At 34.1% G+C, this 20020-nt stretch overlaps 2 protein-coding genes and 1 non-coding gene across 4 annotated transcripts; 1 reads left to right on the forward strand and 2 right to left on the reverse strand.

Annotated features, from left to right (window-relative positions):
• The first annotated feature begins 251 nt into the window (after positions 1-251).
• Positions 252-341, forward strand: Trnai-uau. The gene is given in 2 exon segments: positions 252-289; positions 306-341. It is a non-coding gene; the product is annotated as a tRNA-Ile (tRNA).
• Positions 342-3647: 3306 nt separating this feature from the next.
• Positions 3648-17192, reverse strand: LOC124455672. 2 transcript variants are annotated; one of them, XM_047006311.1, is made up of 6 exons: positions 17061-17192; positions 16194-16257; positions 13921-15089; positions 12499-13557; positions 9178-9681; positions 3648-4189 (listed from the first exon to the last, which is right to left on the reverse strand). In XM_047006311.1, the coding sequence occupies exons 3-6, from the start codon at positions 15071-15073 to the stop codon at positions 3867-3869; spliced, it is 3039 nt and encodes a 1012-aa protein (XP_046862267.1). In that variant the 5' UTR covers positions 15074-15089; positions 16194-16257; positions 17061-17192; the 3' UTR covers positions 3648-3866. The 2 variants fall into 2 exon arrangements, with proteins under 2 accessions (XP_046862267.1, XP_046862268.1); XM_047006312.1 differs by lacking the exon at positions 16194-16257.
• On the reverse strand, positions 7371-8156 carry LOC124455673. Its single transcript, XM_047006314.1, has 3 exons — positions 7972-8156; positions 7622-7876; positions 7371-7542 (listed from the first exon to the last, which is right to left on the reverse strand). The coding sequence occupies exons 1-3, from the start codon at positions 8142-8144 to the stop codon at positions 7374-7376; spliced, it is 597 nt and encodes a 198-aa protein (XP_046862270.1). The 5' UTR covers positions 8145-8156; the 3' UTR covers positions 7371-7373.
• Positions 17193-20020: the final 2828 nt, after the last annotated feature.

The raw sequence follows: 20020 nt of genomic DNA on the forward strand, positions 1-20020 counted from the left end.
CTTGCTGGACTTGCTGTCTTGATGGACTTAATATTTTTATTGCTTATCTCTTTTTAAAAGTTTATGGGAACCAGTCAACTATTTAGATGTTGTAAGGTTTTTAAAAAGGTTGTTACTTCGTAATGTCTTGTCGATACATAAACGTCATTTCTAAATAGCGAATAAAGCTTTAAGTTGTGTAATTTTTATAACTAAATACTAAAGTACTAATTTTTATCAAATAATAAGATATTTTAAGCCAGGGCATACACGCTCCTGTAGCCCAGTCGGTTAGTGCATCGTACTTATAAGCAGTACATGAGTATATGCGAAGGTCGAGGGTTCGATCCCCTCCTGAAGCATTGTAAGTTTCTTTTTGTTTTATTGTACAAATACATTTGAAAAATGTGCACAACTATAAGCAAAAGGTCTAGGTTTGATTAACTTCAGGAGCAAATTGGAATTGTTTTTCATTTTTACAAAAATTGCCTTTATGTTTTTACTGCGTTATTTGTAAACTAAATACTTTAGTACCAGCTTATGTTTGAAATTAAAAGTTTTCTTAGGTAGCCTTGCATTATCCTGTAGCCAAATCAATTAGTAAATTGGACTATTAAGCAGTGCATGAGTATATGTGAAGGTCAATGGTTTTAATTTCTCCAGAAGAAATCTCTTTTCTTTTGTGATTTTAACTCAAAAAATCATTTACAAACTTTTACAAGCGTATAGGCAAAGGAAATAAAAAAATTACATAAAATTTTAACAGCTTGAGAAAGACAGTTCATTTTGTAAGGCTGTTTTGAAAAACATATTACACCAGCTCTCCTTTGTAAAAAAATATACCAGCAAATACCGGCAAATGTACCAGCATACCATTATATGAATAAAATCCCCTCACTTTATGGAGCTGGCGACGCCACTGTTAGGAATATTTGCAAGATTTCTTTTCATCTTTGTATTAAAAAGTCACACGGACAACAAAAAATCTTTTTCTTTTTCCTAATACACAAAAACAGATAAACCAAATAGCTACAGTAAGTTTTTCCTTTGTGATTTTGCATTAAACAATATGTAACGAGTTTATTTTATCATTGATATTTTCTCGCTTCTATGATAATATCGTCAACTGATAACTGTTAAATTATCACTATAACAATGTCGTGCCAAAATATAATCAATCGCCTGATAGATATTTTGTAGCTTTAGAGGTTAGGAATCATAAACGGTGTTACGAACGATACACTAGCTTTTTTAGACGCAGCAATGTAACAGAAGAAAGCTGGTGGTTCTGAAAACTAAGATAGATACTCATCCAAACACGAAGAATCCGTTAAAGTTTTTTGCGAAAGAGTCGTTAAGAAAAGACTGCTTATAAACAGAGAAAACTTTTTATGAAGAGAATAAAAGCTGAGTTTGTTAAAACAGTCGCAGAAATTAAACTTACAAATGCGTCCAATCATAGAAATTTTTGTTTGAAAGAGAGATTGCGGGAGAGATTCCTTCAAACTGTTTTCTTTATTTGAAAAGAATGGAACAAAAGCGAAATTGTGCACGTTGAAACTCTTTGTCAAGGAACGGTGGAACAAAAATATTTAAATCAAGAAACAGAAACTTTGCAAAATGATATGGACACGGAAACTGAATTTTTCAAACATGATGTTTGAAAAGGCAGCTGCAATAAGATGAAGACCTTTAATGAAAGAAGTATTTAAGAAGGCGCTAACATTACGGGGCGATCTACGTACTAGTACCAACTCCTGGTACTAAAACTGGCCTCCCCTTGCTTCTGACATAAATGATGAGAGTAAGGAAAATTGTTATGCCAACTCTGTGCAATTTGAGTGTAAATTTTGAGACATAAATGATGAGAGTAAGGAAAATTGTTATGCCAACTCTGTGCAATTTTAGGCGTGGATGCTGGTTTTCAGGAGACCCGGATTTGTCAGAATATGTTAAAGTTGGTCAAAAGCTCGCGATTAATGTTTTTTCATTATGTCAAGATCTGATCAACGTTAGCAGTAAAGGGAAAATCCAAGCGCCCAAATCTATAGCCTTAACAACAGCTGTTAGACAAATTTCTGGTTGTTCAAGCATGATTCAATAGCATTTTGTACGGCTTTTGGACACTGTGTCGCCTTGTCATCCGCAATGGTGTATGATTCTGCCCTCGCACAAACAACTATTAATATGTTCTAAACATATTCACTTGCCTATTATATGGTGACAATATAGATGAATGCCGATACACACTGTTTTAGGGAGGAAAATGTTCAAATGAACTATTGCCACCAACATGTGACAGTGTTCTTAGACACTGTCTTTTTTACCCAAAATAACTCTTCCTTTCCCAATTTGTAACGAGTGTCAGCTTTCAAGCAGAGGTATTGAGATCGTATGGATGACGTATCGTCTTCCAGCTTCAGCTCATTCTTGACTGGGCGTGGACTGCCAACGTAAGATGGGGGGTACAAGAATGTGATATTCATGTAGAAAAGCTAACCTAGTCTGCACGGATTTATGTTTTTGTGTTAACTACGAAAATACATCAGATAAAGGCGATGAAGAGAGTTCAATAAAGATTAGAACATCGAAAGCACTTGTGGGAATTTAGACGACATTCATGAATTTTAAATGCAAAGTATTATATTTATCAAAAAAAATTTTGTGAAGTGTATGATATTTTATATTTTTAACTGTAATTTGTCGTATTTTCTACAAAAAACATTGAATAAAAGTTACCAAATATGCATAAGTTGTTGACGTCCGAGCAAAAATAAGACACATAGGGAACTGGAACTAGTAATATCACCGTAAATTAAATGAAGTAACCACGGGAACAATGGTGGCAATCATGTTTCATAACAGCAAAAATTGTTGATGTTTGATGGCGAAATGCTAATAAACTGCAGGCTTATACGCGTGACAACAAGTAAATTCTAATTTAGGGTATGAAAATGTATAGCGGCATGCAAATTAAAGTTAGTGCCCGACCGATGGCAGGGGAATTGTTTTTCTAAGCGAATTTCGGTGGCAAAGAAAACGGCATAAAAAGACTAAACGACGTAAATTGAATCAGTAAACTTCCAAAGTTTAATAAACTTCCAAAGTTGATATTTATCTTGCTTTTTTGATGATTATGCAGCATAAAGACGAAATATTACAGGGTTTTGGGACGTTAACAATATCGTTAAGGTACTTAGTGTCTGTTAAGACGAATTAATTGATTTAATTGTTTACTTGTCTTTCCATGCTGTAGAGCTACTAAAAAGTTTACTGATTTATTTGAAAATAACAACGTAAAGAACAAACTGATTTCAAAATAAGGTAGAACACACATTCGGGGCAGTAAAAGGTCAAAAACATTTAAAATGACTTTAGAACATGTTACACGCATCTTTTCTTTCAAAATTGTACAAATAAAGAGTATAGTTTTGAAAATCATATTGTAAACCCTTGCTGATATCTTTGCACGTTTGATTATGCCATTCCCGCTTGCAACAAATGAAAAATAGATGCTACTTGGAACCCATATCAAGGATTTCAGATACCCTCGGTCTTATTTTTGAAGCGATTACATGGACGGACTGAATCAAGGTAAGCCACGTGTGCATGCTCTCACAAAAAGTGTCAACTCATTTAGGCGGGACAACTAGAATAAAAGAGAGATCTTTTTAAATGAGTATTCCGATTTATTGAGCAAGGCTGAACTCTCATAATACAATAAGCATCTTTTCTTACTTGCCATCTATCAAAACAACTCTTAAGCAATTATTTATTATTTTTTTACTAATTTTACAAATAAACTCAACAAAAGGAATATTACTAAACTGAACAGTTAGATCAAAGCATTTTCTTTAATCTGTTATTATTTGTTGATGTCTGAGGCTCTATAGACAAGACAATCTTTCAATCTTTTCGTAAACTGTAGAATACAAATAATGACTACGCCCTTGACATGAACGCTGCGATAGGTTTGTCAGCTTTCGGTAAGCCTCGACTGTCTTCCTATCTCGACATCCGTGAACTTTCTCACAGAGCTTAAACATCTCATAAGCATATGCTGTTGCTAATGAAAATTTTTCATCAGCAGTGTATACCAACATAAGATTGTGCAGACTTTTGATGACGTCAGGATGCCATGACGTAACAGAGTGATGATCTCGGATAGATAAAGCTTCGATATGAAATTCTTCCGCTGCTGCCAGATCTCCTGGAACACAAATACGTAAGAGGATATTTTAGGGTTATTTTTGATTTGTTTTTAAAAGGTTAGAAGTTAGTCTTACATCACTACATATGGCTTCTAGTTTTACCAAAAACAAAGTGAGCTAGCTGTTGACTCAATATTCTGCTAAAACACAAGCCGTTTATACTTTCCATTTGAGAGTTTAATAATTCATCAAGTTTTTCTACATACACTTAATTTTGTTAAAATAAAAAAAATTTCCGGATTTTATAAATAATTTTATTGAGCTTTCGACTCGTTGCTTCGTTCTCTAATAATATCAACACCAATCACATGCACAATACACCAAAACCCATGGCAGCGCATTTCACCCCATCCAATCACATTAATTCACCCGCTAATCCAATTAGACGCTCTAAGCGTCTACAAGCTAAAAGCAACTGTAAATAGATAACTTCCTCATTCTGATGAAGGCTGGAAGCAACGAGTCAAAAACTCAATAAAATTATTTATAAAATCCGGAAATTTTTTTTATTTTAACAAAATTAAGTGTATGTAGAAAAACTTGATGAATTATTAAACTCTCAAGTGGAAAGTATAAACGGCTTGTGTTTTAGCAGAATATTGAGTCAACAGCTAGCTGTTGACTCAAAAATTATTTATAAAATCCGGAGAATTTATAAAATTATTTATAAAATCCGGAGAAACCTTTTTTTAAACAATGTAATGCTTGGATTACCAATCTTTAAACACTTAATTCTATATATGAAAGGTAAGCAAATATATATGCTTCAATGGAGTTTTTAATATTGTTGATTTATTTATATAAACATATAAATTTGAATAGAAAGTACTCAAGGTAAAAAAGTGCTCAAACACAGTGTTGTGAATAATTGCAAGATATTATCATTTTTTTATAAATATATAAGTATATTGCAGCAACATATATGTATAAATAACATTGTTATATGACACGCTTTTAATGAGAATTAAAATGCAATACATAGATTTTTGTCTTATAAAAAACTTAATAAAGAAGCTTAGCAAACACCTCATTGTTTTAAACTGATTCAAAAATTCAAAAATAGGTACGCATTGCGTACATCTGCGTAGCCTGAACAACAAATGTTTGAAAACATTGTCCTTTTTATTATGAGGAAATTTTGTCACATATCAAATCCCATTGTATTTAACATTTTCATGAGTAGATTTTGTTATAATGAGATTTTGTTTAATGTAACATTCATTATTAAAAACATTGAAAGATACACTTTTACGTCAAATTTTATGCATTGTTGAATCAGGTTGTATACAATCACAAATGTGTTAAACTTATTGATGTGTACACGGTTTGAAAATATATTTATATTTTTTGAAACATTTAATTCATTAATTGCTATTTGTTTTATCTTGATGATTTGAACTTCTGCTAGTAGTCACAGAATTAATATTTGTGGGGGTTTACAAAATTGATTGAAGTATTTGTGTATAAGAAATACAATAGTAAAGGCAGTGCATAGAGTGTTATCGAAAGGTTTGATCTCAGCAACTGTCTTGTCTTGCTTAACCTCTGAGATATAAAATAACCCTGATACAATTTTCTCAGCCTGCAGCCACACTGCCACACCACTCACCACACTTAAAAATAGTGCCTGCTAAACCAAACAAGTTGCAAACATTTTGTGTTGTTCTGAAATACCAAATTCCAATCATTTTATGTTGTGTATGTGTATGCTTTGTAATATTATGTAATATTAATTAATTTCTGTTGACATGTATCATTCAGAGCTTTATTAAAGTGGTACTATGACGAAAATTTTGCCTCCCGTTTTTTTTTCATAGTTTAATAGTGTATGTAAAAAAATCTCTTCTGGCGAAATTTTAGCGCAATGTATTTAATGCTGCTCGAGTTACGTAGCGATAAAACTTGTACTTTAAGAGCCGCCATTAAAATGCGCCATATTTGAATTTTCAAGAAGGAAGGTGCTTGTGACGTCATAGTCTTAACTCGTGGCTGTTTACAATAAAACACTATATACAAATAGAGATATAAAAGGTTGTATAACTCAATTTTTTAACATGCCTTCAACACGCTGTGTCGTGCAAGATTGCAGTAATACGTCTGATAGAAGTACAGGCATTTCATTACATAAAAGCCCAAACGACGAGTCTTTGAGAAGAATTTGGGTTAAATTTGTTGAGACGAAGCGCGCAAACTTTAATCCGAGTTCGCGCGAAACTCGATTTATGATTTGTTCGAATCACTTCTCGGATGATTGTTTTGAGCGTTTTTTCCATTTGGGTGGTATGACTAGACGGCTCAAACCTGGTGCCGTACCTACTATTTGGAAGAAATCGCCAACACCAACAACGTCAAGAGAGCGGCGTCAGGTTAGCACAAGTTACAACTTGTTAAAGCTATCAAACAAGCATCTTCTGTTGCCCAGACCAGCTGTTTGGAGGGATACCATTCAGTTGTTAATCATTTCGCACCAAAAATGATTCATTTCTCTTATTCACAGTTTGATAAAATTCAAGACAAAGAATATGTGATAATGAAATAAAGTTAACTAATAATTTTCATTGTAGGTCCATCTTAGCAGCATTACATTTCAACTTTAATTTGCGGAGGGCTAGCAAGACTACACTTGATGGCGAAACTCGTCTTCGGTTCACATATACAAAGTATAAGGAGGGAGAAGGAACTGTACGAAATGTTAAGGTGAAGCAACTTCTGTGAGTTTAATTGATGAGCATGAGAAATTAAATGCATGTGTTGTATTTACAACACACTAATGGATTATTTACCAATTTTGTTGAAGCATATGTTGAAGAAATTTATGACACTTTGCTGAAGACTCCAAGGAAAAAGCTTGAAGAAGTTGAAAATGAATTGAGGAGACACACTCCAGAGCCAATGCACATGATGCTTTCTGAAAAGCAAGCAAAAGTTGATGCAATTACCTTGTTTCGTTCTCGAAAACGTAAACTTAACACTGACTGTCCCCCCACATGCACAGATGAAGAATTACAAGATTTGCTTGGTACAGGTCAAGAGCATACAGCTAAAAAAAGAAATCCATTGTGCAAGAAATGTGCAGCCTATGAAAGGTCACAAGAAGGGCAGTTGTCAATAATATAAATGTATATTTGTAAATTTTGTAAATATACCACCTATGATAGCTTTTTCCATCACCTTTTTACATTGCTATATGTCCTCATCCTCTTCGAATCCTTTGTAAGGAAGACACTTATTGTTCGGAAATGTCGTCCGTATTTTGTTGTAACAACAACAAGGCAGTGGCAAATGTCTGGAGCTGCCTGTAAAGTCCCATACAAGACGCACGAGTTGTCTGTACGATACTGCTCGAAAGAACCTATAAATTTCAAAAAGTAATCATAGATGCAGGCGCACAAAATATTATTTTTAGAATTTTCACAAAGAAAAAGGCTTACTCCTCTCTGGTCTTTTGACCATCTCGAAAAACGGTCGCATAACTGCGATGACCTTTGGTCTTTAAACCTAACGAAGCTGCTTGAAGAACAAATTCGTTCAGGCAAACTTCGTTAAAACCAGGGTGATCCAAAATGCATTTCCTTTCATCGACTTCGAACTGATACATTTTACCACGGCATTGCTCTAATTCCATGCAGCATCGGCACTCTTGAGGGTTGACAACAAGATCCAACGAACAATGGCCACATTCACACCTTTAATATTGGCCAAATTGTATGTTTCCATAAAGTTATCATAGCTAACGGCAGACGATTCAGATCAAAGTAACACACTAAGAATGACATCTTACCATGAAGTAACATCAACACGGGCATCAAAACGATCTTGCAGCATGTCCTCAACCTGCCGTTCTTCTGCGACTGCAGCTTCGTACTCAGCAATTTCATCGGGCGAAGCAAGCGGTTCAATATTATCGGCAAATGGCAAAATTTCCGAATTGGATTCGTCCGAATTTGCCGTCATGAATTCCGATGAAGAAATCAATGCGTTTGTCTCGATCGAGGACTCAGAAAGCGAGCTAGATCTCGATGAATTTGACATTTTTTTGCTCTATTTATGTATTACTTTGTATACTTTCCAATGTGCGCTTCTTGCTGTGTTAAGACTATGACGTCACAGACCTTTGCTGATTGCAAATATTCAAAATGGCCGATTTTAATGGCGGACATGAAAATTAGACATTTCAAATGTTCATAACTCCCTCGTTATACTATTATTTTTGCTTAAATTTTACGAAAGCAATAATTGATATGTGTTTAAACTATTGAATGCTAAAATCGATGATTTTTTAACGTTCAGTTTTCGTCATAGTACCACTTTAAAGCAAAGCCAAATAGATAGACAATAAGTGTAAATAAGCATTTAAAATACTTATGGTAGATACATTTTCATTAACCGACTTTGACCGAATAACGAAAATACCAGTGAATTCAGTTTATTCAGCATAATAATAAGGCCTTTCAACATTTTTATACTTGATGAAAGCATCTGTAATTTGGTCGTAGACAACAAGCTCGATAAATTGAACTTATAATTACTTCAAAATTTAAAAATATATTACCCCATACGCATCGTGATAATTCGCTGAACAAGATTCAGTGGCAGTTTATTTTGACGAACTTATAACAGCTAACAATTTGAGTTCGATAAGGGTTAGACGCCATATCTCTTATAAATTCTGCCCATATTTAGGGTGTGATTTTGATGTACCTACAATCAGGAGTGGATTTTGCACACATGAAACCCACACACGGAATTTTACAGTAACATACCCACAATAAAAAGACCGACAACACAAGAGGTTTTGTTTGAAGGAACTGTATATGTAAGGTATTTGTAACATAACTTCAGCATTCGTTCCAGGGTTGCATGGTTTGGAAAAGTTTAATGAATTAATTTTTTTGGTCACAGAAAAACATGCAAGGATCTGAAAGTTTTAATAACACGAGAATTGCTGCTGAATCTTACAAAGATAAAGAGAACTATGACTGCCTACCTTCATTATAGCTGATTTCACCAAGACTGCATAACGAGGAAGCTACCTCCAAATGTTTTTCACCATACACCTTTTTCCGTATATCAAGAGCTTTCATGTGGTACTTTTTAGCTGTCGTCAACTCTCCAAGTTTTCGATATACTACACCTATATTATTCATGCTGTCGGAGACATCAGGATGATCATCACCGTGAAGACGTTGTCGTATCTTCAACGCTCGTTGGTGAATTAAAATTGCGTCACGAAATTCTCCTTGTTCGTGCGATATTTCAGCAATGTTGTTGAAGCTGTTCGCCATGTGTGGAGAATCCCAGCCGTAATTACGACCTTTAATTTCCAAAGCTTTCCAGTAGTAACTTTTTGCCTTTGCTAGATCACCACACTCATGATAAACACCACCAATGTTATTCAGGCTCGCTGCAGTTGTAACATGTTCGTTGCCATGGAGCTGCTCACGAATATACAAAGCGCGGTGATGAAATTCTCTTGCTTGTTTCATGTTTCCTAACGTTAAATGCAGTAGATCTTAGTATAGCACATGCATGTCTTTTATGCTTTAAGTCTTTCACAACGAACGCTTAAATGGATGATTCATGAAAGTATGATCTCAAATCGATTGTTATAATTCGATCTCTCATGAGACGAGAATCCTGATTCATAAAAATAAAGAAAATTTCAAACAATCAACAACATTTATTCCCATTCCCTCCAAATTAGAAATTGCTTGTCAAACAAATTATGAATATCTATGTACCAAGTATACTTTTATGGAATTTTAATAAATAAAGAATAACGTCATGCCGACCATCTTGTTGTACCAACTAAGCAAAAGGAATTTAATGAAGCTCGTTTTCAAAGTGCCCCTATCAGCAAAAACTTTTATTAGAGATAGCAAAACTTGGTGTAATATCAAACGTATTGATGGAAAAATTGGTTCAATTTGGTCAAATTTTCTTCTTGTTATGGAGCTTGTCTGTCGTGTCGTGGCATGAAATCTGGATCTAGCCAAATTCTGACGTCATCCAAGGTAGTTGGTATATATATCTTGTATTGAGGAATCCCTTGCATGACGTCACAAAAGTTAAGCCGCTCAAGACTTTTCGAACGACGGACAATGTCCATTAAAAGGAACATTTCTGCTAACTTTAAATAGCAATAAAAATGGAATGATTTGACAAACTTAAAAACTTTTTTCACTGATTCGTTAAAAATCACACTTAAATTTAATATCGCTATTAAAAATTTTTGCCGAAAGGGGCACTTTAATACAAATGGGACTGCTTCTACAGTACTGCTGAGAAGTAAGTTTACCGAAAACGCGTTCGGAACGCATCCGGATTTTTCCAAAATGCGTTCCAGTTGCTTTCAATTTGCGTTCCAATTGCGTTCGGCTTTAGATGGAACGCACATCGAAACGCGTTCTTGGCCGCATCCGATTATTGATCGGTAATCATTGGATAGTATTGCGCAGCCCTTGGTCATTACTATTCATAGTTAGAACAAACGTCATAACTCATATTGTTTACACTTTTTACCGCACGTGCTTTACTTATAATGGGAAAACTTTCGGAATATATGCGAGAGAAAGGTTGATTGCTTTGCAATCACGGAACGTAAGGCAGACCGAAATGAAACAATTGCTCCAGGAAGAGGGTATAAACATTTCTACAATATCAATATGTCGTTTCTTTGCGCGTTACTCAAAGACTGGAAGCATCAGCGATGCTCCGCGTGGTGGTCGTAAACCAAAAAATATTTCAAACCTAAATGATAGCTTTTTAATGATGACGCTAATGATCTGTCACGAGTGTTAATTGAATAGGCCTTTGAATTGATTTTAGAAATAAGTATTGTTCCTGTCTTATCAGTGTAATTTCTATTTTTAGATCTTGCTAGCTTATAGACTTTTTTATTGGGATTTTAACAGTCTAAAGCCCATTCATCCGATAATTTTACAAGTCGGTTCTCAGTGACAATTGTTGTCAGCTAAGATACATCAGAAAAAATGATTACATGAGCCCGGGTAACTGGGAGTCAGCGAAGCTTTAAATCGTTTTGGCAAATGAAAATGATTAAATACTTACACAATAATTAACTTATTTGAGCAATTTCTCTATGCTTTGACTTAGTAAATTCACAAAACCTTTAAAATTAAAACAAATGATTTGAAAATTACATCTAAAATGAGTTTTGACGCTTAAGAAAAAGGTTGTAAGTTTTGCGCTTGATGTTTTTATTCCTTTCAATCATGAGACTGGACTCAATTATTGACGTCATCGTTTTCAAAAACCTCCGTTTTCGCCCGTCCACACGTAAACACAAAACCAGCGTTTTCAAAAGTTATCACTCTGAAGAGCATATTTGAAAACCTCCCTTAATGATCACCGAAAACGCCGTAGAACGGTTACTTGAATTTGAATTTGAGTTTTTTTTGCTGTGATAACGGCTAATGATATGCAACAGATTGTTTGTTGAATAATGAATATGCTTTTGACTTTGTTTTCGAAATAATTCAAACTGTTATGACCGAATTGTAACAGCTTACTCACGCTTACATTCACTTAGTGAGGCTTCAAAATTATTTTAAGACGTTATTTTATCTCCATCGATTCGCAATAATTTTGTCATCGATGAGAGAAATACTTTTTCTTGGATTAGTAGGAGCGGAATTTTTTTCGTCGCTCTCAGTGAAAGTGTGTTTTAAGAATACGGACATTGGCCTCCGCAAAGCAAAAATAAGCAGTTGTGGCAGCAATAATACGAATTTTATGGTAGGATCGATCAAAAGACCAATTATTATGACGATACATAACACGACTAAATACATTTCACATAGAACTTCGTTAGCTATATCGGTAATTTAGGCATATTTTCCATTAGCTTGTTAATAATTGTATGTCTAGAACTAATAATATGCTGATGAGCTTTTGTCTACAAAACTGATCAATAAACACGGATTTTTACCATTTCGGCGTTAACATGTGTCATTTATACTCGCTATACAAGTGTTCAATTTCGGAAATTTCCGATGACATACCGAGTTTATTTGAATGGTCGGGAACGAGTTCAGAACGCGTCTCCTTATATTTTTGGAACGCGTTCCGGCCGCATTCAAAATGCAAATGGGACGGAAATAGAACGCGAACGCAGTGCAAAGTTACTTCTGAGCAGTACTGTGGAGTATCTAGCCTGCAATTTTGGTCACGTAATGTAAATTCCAGTACATTATTGCTGTTCATTTTTTTACATAACACATTTAGCATAGTTGCAATTACAATTGAAAATTGCTTGGCGAAAACTCTCATTCTAAAATTTCCTCACCTTGAGCTAAAAATACCAAGCCAAGACTGCTTACGCAATTTGCAAAATCTTCACTTGCGTCTCCACCAGAATTGTTTTGTAAAAGCTTTAACGACATTCTCAAATATTTTTTGGCTGCTTCCAATTTGCCTGTGAGCCGTAACACATTTCCTAAAATGTTCAAAAGTCGAGCATATCCTGGATGTTCTGTTGTATTTGATTTCTCAAATATCGACATCGCCGCTGTCAGGTATCGCAGAGCCGAGGCATAGTCCATTGAAACACACAAAAATGCTTTCCCTAGATCGTAATATAATATTTTAAGTTCTTCAGACTTTGATACATCAAGAAAAGAAACGTATTTCATAATATTGAAGGACATTTCCTTAAACATGTTAGCAACTTCGGGATCACACAAGTTAGCAGTAAAAAACCGACAAAGTTTCATCAAACGGAAAACCATTTTTTCATCGCCGAGTTCAGGAGTAAACAAATCAAGTAATAGCTGATAAAAAACCCGATTAATGCGTATGTTTCTTCCATCCAAAATTTGAACGAAGGAGATGTTTTTAATTGCACACTCCACATCGCTTTTTTCAAAGTTTAAAGAACTTGTAAGAAAATTTGACACTGCAGAAAGGGAAACGATTTTTCCTCTGGCAAGGGTGCATATTTGAAGAAACTCTTTGATAAGACCACTTCGTGCAATGAAGGTCTTCAAAACAGTTTTAATTCTTGCTTGCGCGACTTCGTCTAAGGCTGCAATAAAATAAGCCCAATCTTCTTCTTTATGACACTCTTTCACATTTTTTATCATTTGATGTAGAGCATCAACTAACGTTGAATTCTGCCTTCTTGATATCTGGTTCGCTTTTTTAACGGCAGACACCATAAAAGCCACATTGAAATCTAATATTTCCCCGATAACCTCGGCCAATTCTGTCACCGTTTCGCCCACAAGTGAATTCATGAGGATATTTGTTTCGTCAATGGTCAGTTGATCCATTGTAACTGAAACAGTGTAAGGACATTTGGGCACAATAAAATGGTCGTATGTTGTTACCAGTATCTGGCCAGATCCTGTGAAATAAGAATATTGACAATTTAGTGATTTAATCATTCTACCCGCTCAGTGCACATAAGGGCAAAGTATCTAATTCTGCGTTAGAAATCGTTTGTCAACTTTCATCCAGCCAAGTATTAAAAAACCGAAAAACTGGTAACAAGACGGAAAACTGATAAAAAAACAAACACAAAAAGAAAGGGTTATTCGACCTAGTCATGCAGTGTACTTTATCGGGAATCTTTTTGACGATTTTACGTTTCGTTTTTTTTAGTTCAAGAACCGTCTCAACCTCGGAGGCATTACACAAAGGCAGCTCGAAATTCTACTTCTTTTTCGAATTGTAAAAATATGCTCAAGTATTTGGTAGTAGACCTTACCTTGCTCTCCTGGACGAGGAAGATAGTCTAACAGATCTTTTGTCTCCATTGAAACACCATCCAAGATGATCAGCCACGTTGAAGACAAACCAAGGAGTTTCTCTTTAATTAGCATTGAAAGAAGCTCAATTTGCGATCGAACCGTTGCTTTTTCAAGCGATGGAAAACTGGCTGTGCGACAATTTAGTTTTTTAGTTAATTCTTTCAGTGAGTGCAAGAAACATTCATCTGTTTCAGCATTCATTATGGCAACATTTTCAAGTCCTTTATTCACAAGGATATTTGCAATACTTGCAGCACATTCTGTTTTACCAGACAGAGGATGACCAACAATAAACGCACCTGTTATTTTTCCATCATGCAATGTTCTTAGTTCATGCAAACTGTTTACAGTATCATCGACTTGCTTGCGCTTGACTACTCTATGCTTTGGTTTATCTGGTAAAATCTTGAAGCGGACATTGCTGTTCTGAGCAGTGTGTTCGTCAACAATTAGATTTGAGTATACATCATCGTCATCATTCGAAAACTTACAGCAACAATTTTCCAGAACGACAACTCGTGACTCCAGATCCGAAATTCGTAAATCGATTTTAGCTTGGGCTTCTTTCTCCATCATTAACTTTGATCTCAATTCGTAAATTTCCTCCGTTGAAAAAGAATTCAAATTTCGAACTTCCTTCACTGCAGAAACATCACATTGCAAGCTTACAAGAGCTTGAAGCAGTTGGTTAAAAGCAGCTTGGAAGTCGCATGCTGTCAGTTCACCTTTACTAACGTGAGCAAAAGATTTGTTGCGAAAATCCCGCAAATGATTGACGTAGCCACGAATGGAGGGACACAAGTTCTGACCAATGGAAGAAGAGTAAAGAATACCATAAAACAGCATAGTACAGTCCCATTTTTCTATGTCCCCATGTTTCATTTCATTCAACATGTTCCTGTTTCGTTTTTTGTTTAGTTCAGATTCTTTTGAGAAAAATATAGCTCCATTCATTGAAGTATTTGACCAAGTCCCGTTTTGGCTTGAGAAATATTTGTTCCACAGGTCAACAAAGATAATGCGAAGTTGAGCAGGTAAAATGTTTGTTGCGAGGTGACAAATACGGAAAAAATGCAGTTGATTCTTTGTGAAGCATGTTTCTCCAGCCATTTTCAACAATATCTAGCTATAAAATAAAAAAAATAATTTTGAATCTAGAAAATAACTACAAAGCTGCAATGCTACCTTGAACTTTAACACAATTTTAAAAAAGTCCCTGTTAGTATGTTGACTTTAGTTAATACTAAATACAGAATATTTGCAAAGTATAGCGAATAATTGTGACAACGGTTTGCCAGGCGGAAAGCGAATCTAAGTACGAATATAATTGCCAAACATAAAACTCTTAACATGAACTTATATCCTCCTCTCCTGATGCATGCGAACTATCCATCAACGAAAGCCTCCTAATCTCCAAACTTAAACCTCCCTTAACACAAAATCACACATCACTGTTATCACTATATATTGTAACTTAACACTCTGTAAGTATTCTATAATTAGCATATATATGCTTTCTAACTTCCCATATGTATATATTCCAATCTGAATCTGATGACGTCTAAAGTTAAAGACGAAACGTTATTATTAATAAAATTGTTTATCCATGGCCATGTTAAAAGTTTTATATTGGGCAACTATATTCATACTCAGAAATAGCAAATAATTACTCTTATTATTAGAATCGCATTTCGTTCTTACAAAACGAATGTGTAAATTATTCATGTACGTTTGGCGCGTATAATAATATTTAAATAGTAATCGTTAATCTACTTCATCTTACGTACTGCTATTTGCCAAGCCCCACTTGTTGGCGCTCGTACCTTGTTGCTTTAATGCATGTATCAAAAAATGTTTCGACTTCATGTACTACAAAACTATGAAGAGTAATTTAGAAATAGATTCCACTTGAATAAATGATGTGTTTTTTGCATGTAATATTCCATAAAGATACTTTATGCTAAAGTCAACATGTGTCTTAAGTACATCATCGACACTTTCAATTATCGTCTTATCAATAATGACTAAATCCAAATGCGCGTATCTGCATTCGTTTGAATTCGCAAACTTTTTGTTGCAGATTGAAAATTTTACACATCTTCATGTAACTATCTTGATTTATTTGATTTTTAAGCGCTGACACGTATCTGCGAGTGTAAATACAAATTACTTTATAAACTAATTAATTGAGCATTGCCCTTTAGGCAATGATGAGTCAGCATGCACTTACACGTGGTGTTTTATAATGAAGCTTCAATGGAATTTTGCTTGCTATGAAGTTTCCAAGAGAGTGTCTGAAATAAGAAAATCAAATAAAAATAAAAGGAAAAGAGCTTTGGAAGCAAAAATGTAAATGAGTACTTAAATGATTGTTTTTATGCTTCATGTCGAAAAGGAAATCCGTTTTACTAATTAACTTCTAGCTTCACACATATCTGATATCATATGTAAACGCTCTCTTCATATAACAGAGCAAATACAAAAATCAACTACGTGGTCGTTTGTTGTTCCTTATTCAATTAAATGGCTTTTATGTCATGATTAGTTAGGCAACAGATGTTATAGTAAATATGTTTGAACGGAAAAACTAGTGCTTACACAGGGGCAAACCAGATCAAATCAAAATACATCATTAATAGCTGTGCTGTTCTATAGAAATGCCCGTTTTCCATGTTGAAGCATACCACTCTATCAATATATATATATAAATTATATAACTAATTTACCGATAAGGCATTTATTAGTTTACGGTGTATGTTTATTAATGTACATTCGTGTGAAAGCCAAACGAGACACTTGTATATGAATAAACGATCATGCCACATTATATAGATTTAATGACACGCAGTAAGTCGGCATTAACTGAGATCGTTGTCAAAATAAAATCACACAAATTTTGTGGTAACATGCACGAGCTATTGACAACATTTTTAACTTATACAATTATTGCTGGTTAAATGTCAGACTCTTCAAATATCAGACTGTCGTGTGACACAATGAGGTCGCCTTGCTCTCAAAATCCGCATTCCTTCAGTTAAAGAATTTAGCGTCGAATAAGTAATACATAAACTTTGATAAACAAATACAATTGACTTACCATACATTGAGTTGATCACATTATACATATAGATGTTGGTACATAGCTTTCATTCGATTATTAAATGACAACTGAGCTGCTAGATTGTCGTCGCCAAATGATGTCTGGTAAATATGCTGCAATCAGCAAATTGATACCTAACCGGATATAATGAAGCTTCGTAAAAAGACAGCACTCAGATGTGTTAGGAAAAAGCGAATTGCGGGGTTCATCTTTTATGAAATAAAAGCACATAACAAAAACTCAACTTTAGCCTTTAGGGGGAAGTTCACAAAAGTAGAATAACATTCCTTGTTTTTTTCTATTGATGATAAAAATTCCACGAGACAAAACTAAGTCTAAATGTAAGTATTTATGATACCGTATTTATATTGTAATTCCATCTTCTACTGAATTAAATATTTATAAAAGGTTTTTAAACATTTTAAAGTCACCATGCATGATTCAGCAAAAAATTCAAGTTTCAGATATTTTTCAGTTATCAATTTCAATAATTAAAATGATTTTCGTATGACCTTTTCATCTATTTAAATGATCGTCATTTATGTCCTTCAAACATTTATGTTTGACGATCTTACTGTTCGCATTCTATTTCAAGTTTTTTTTTATTTATCAATTTCTACAATGAAATCATTCCTTTTCATCACAATGTAGGCGGTCCTGTACAAAAGTCTTGGAATGGAATACTTGCGACCAACTAAAGGAACATCTAACGCAATAGCTGTGGAAGCCAACGAAAAAGTTTGTAATCAAACATACAAACGTTGCTAGTTAGGAACGTTTTCGGCGGAATAATTCTATAATGATTAAAAATTAAATGGACTTTGTATTTTAAATTATGGCTCTTACAAATCACAATTTTTTTTTTTGTAATTGCTTTTTTGTCCATTTGCTGCACATTACAAACTTTTTAAAGCTTGTTTATAATAAATGATGTCGTAACGTAGTAATTGATAATGAAGCATATTTATTACGATACAAATATTGTTATTTTGTTTTTGTACTATGGACTTCGAGACCTTGCCTCATAGAAATGGTTTCTACCACAAGATTTAAAATATACTCGTAGAATAATTATCGGACATTTTACAATTTCAAATTTTAGCGACATTTTTTGTAAACATTTTGGTAATGTCATGTTAACTTGTACAAATGCTACCACCCCTACAATTTTTCATTTCGTTGCACATAGAAAACAAAGCACAAAACTTGCATGATATGAACAGCTGATCTACCTTGCTTTCAAAGGCAATGAAATTTCTTTCTGTGGATAGAACATACATCATCTAATTCATTGATGAAACTTGGTAAAGAAAACACATAATCTTTATCACTGTTCTTCTATAGAACACTTTCCGTTGAGCTTTTACCGGTATCACTTGAGTATTACAGTTTCCTTGTGTCTCAGCTCTGACTGAACATATATCTTACCGGATTATACATTCTGGGTGATATCATGCATGATTAGTATTTTTATAATAAAGTTGTTATTAGCATTTATAAAATAGTCTTTTGAAAAACATACATATGAAAAAAGTATATAAGAAAACTATACAACTATATAGAAAAGTTTTTGGCTATAGAGCGGGAAATTTTAATGGAAAAATATAAGCGAAAATTAAGTACTTAAATCAGTGAATTTGTTTTCTAAAAGGCTATTTTATAAATGAGACAGAAAACATATTTCCTTGTTTATATATATTGAGTTTTAAACACTATATCAAAAGTGCAATAATAAATACTTCTTCGTGCTTGTGTAGACGAAAGCTCTTGATGTGACAGCAACACAAAAAATCCTTTAACTTTTTTTAAAGCACAGTTATACAACATTTTCTTAATTTAAATTATATTAGAAAACTGTTTTGTTAAAAAGTAGCTCATGATTAAAAAATTTATTTATATAGCTACAGCTGTGAGTATTGAAAAAACGGTATTGGAAAGTTGAGCAATCTAGCCATTACATTTAATGTATTAGTGAGTTGAAAATAATTGCAGGAATCTGAAATTGCTTAATTATATGCATTGGCATAGCCAGCACGCAAGTTTTGGTCCGTTATGTAAATTTTAGATCATTAGCATTATTTATTTCTTTAGAAATCTGTTGCTTTTACAGTGAGTGACGCAAAAAAATGAGCACAGCAGGACCAAATTTGCGAGCTGGCTACGCGACTGATTATATGATGCTTTTTTCACATACCCAAACTTCTTTGCTAAATATAGCCACTAAGTGAATTATCTTTTTTAGCCAATGTTCTTTCTTCATTTTTTATATTTCATTATCAATAGCTATGTAGAGGGGCCAATTCAGGAAAAAAACATCGTCAGAAAGCTCAAAACTGCAAAAGTACAGAGAAAGGTTTTCATTCCGGATTTTTACAACTTACAAATGTCAAAAATTGAACTAAATTGACTGAGCAGTTTAAATTATACAAAAAAGTTATAGATCAATGCCAGCAGGGGCGTAACTAGACTTGAAGTAATTGGGAGGTGGAGAAAATTTGCCCTGCAAAAGGGCGTTGCCCACAAAAAACCCTTAATCATTATGGCTAGCAAATTATAATCATTTCTATTATTGCATACGTTGTTTATTAGTAAACATTATTGAAGATTAGGTTTCTAACACATACATTATTACAAAACCTGTTTTTCAAATATAAACCTTAACCGTTTCGGACATAACAGTAAAACAATGTATATTTGTTCTCATATCAAGAGTCTTAAGTGAGAATTATCTCAACGTACTCTTGAGATGTTGCTTTTTACTGTTTTTTCTGGCTGCCCAAGATTTTAGTACTACATCCAGATGAATTGTATCTGTTAAATCCTTCTCGGTTGAGAGGACAATGAGTTCTTCCAGCCTTTCACCTTTCATTGTTGAGCGCAAATAGTTCTTGACAATTTTCATTTTGCTGAATGATCTTTCAATATCAGCCACACTTACTGGAGCAGTAAACAGAAGT

Source organism: Xenia sp. Carnegie-2017, unplaced genomic scaffold, assembly GCF_021976095.1.
Source record: "Xenia sp. Carnegie-2017 unplaced genomic scaffold, XeniaSp_v1 HiC_scaffold_4, whole genome shotgun sequence".
Taxonomy (NCBI): Eukaryota; Metazoa; Cnidaria; class Anthozoa; order Malacalcyonacea; family Xeniidae; genus Xenia; species Xenia sp. Carnegie-2017.